The sequence below is a fragment of the Acomys russatus genome, chromosome 29 (genome assembly GCF_903995435.1).
Source record: "Acomys russatus chromosome 29, mAcoRus1.1, whole genome shotgun sequence".
NCBI classification, from domain to species: domain Eukaryota; kingdom Metazoa; phylum Chordata; class Mammalia; order Rodentia; family Muridae; genus Acomys; species Acomys russatus.
The window spans coordinates 17383220-17384156 of NC_067165.1; the positions used below are offsets into that span (position 1 = coordinate 17383220).

Genomic DNA, 937 nt, shown 5'->3' on the forward strand with positions numbered 1-937 from the left:
CGGCAACAGAAAGTTTGCCCTCACTCAAGTTCCTGTCATCATTGTCCGTCCCTACTGCAGCGCTTCTCAAAGTGTGATGTTTAGGTTATTTCCCACTTTCTTCTGGATAGTCTGGTAGGTTAAGTCTTTCTTTAGGGCAGAGAGACCCAGCCCGTCCCGCACTGAATGTTTGTAACACGAATGGGCGGGAGGGACGTGAAAGCCGGTAATTCCTGTCACTCTTCGGGGCTACTGTGCGCTTAGTGATCTAGGAAAGTCGCCGGAATGGTCCTTCCATCTCGGACTCACACCTTCAAACCCAGCAAGTCCTCCACAGACCCGGACTTGCTCACCACCTTCCCCACATTGCCCAGATTCCGTCTAGCTCCCGCGCCTGCTCACCCACGTACAGCACACGCTTGGTGGTGGCCATCTTGCTCGCCCCGTTTCCGCCGGAAGCCGGCACTCGGCCCGCCCCCTTCGCCGTCACCCCTCCCCTTAGGTCTCTGTCGGTCTTTCTGCTGGGCGGCTGCAGCCTCCGCCCCTTCCCGGCTGTCACTTGGTACCCTGCAACACACTGTACAGTGTGACCCGACTTGGGCAGAGCGCTCCCGGAGCTGGCTGTGCTTGAGGAAACAAAACTTGGTCTGATCAACCGCAGTTGATCCACACTACCAACGCTCTACGGCTCAGGCTGTCAAGACATCTGTTTTTGGCTAATTCGGAAGAGCTAAGAATGTTTTTTTACGTTTTGAAGCGGGGCGAGGCGGGAGGATCAAGACAATATTTCACGACAGATGAAAATTATATGAAATTAAAATTTCAGTATCACCAAGTTATGTTAGAGTGCGACCACATTCGTTCCTTTTCTATTGTCTGGCTGCTTTCATCTTAACAAGGTTCCAAGACCTGTTTCTCCCAAGGTATTTTTATCATCTGGACCTCTGACCAAAGTGTT

The 937-nt window shown here is 52.3% G+C and overlaps 1 protein-coding gene across 1 annotated transcript in view; it reads right to left on the reverse strand.

The window, feature by feature from the left end:
- Window positions 1-434, reverse strand: part of Ppie (peptidylprolyl isomerase E) — a 13386-nt gene extending 12952 nt beyond the window's left edge. Inside the window, exon 1 of the mRNA XM_051171373.1 lies at window positions 382-434. Coding sequence (XP_051027330.1) covers window positions 382-412 — 31 coding nt within the window. The 5' untranslated portion in view covers window positions 413-434. The remainder of the gene's footprint in view (window positions 1-381) is intronic.
- Between the last annotated feature and the right edge of the window lie 503 nt (window positions 435-937).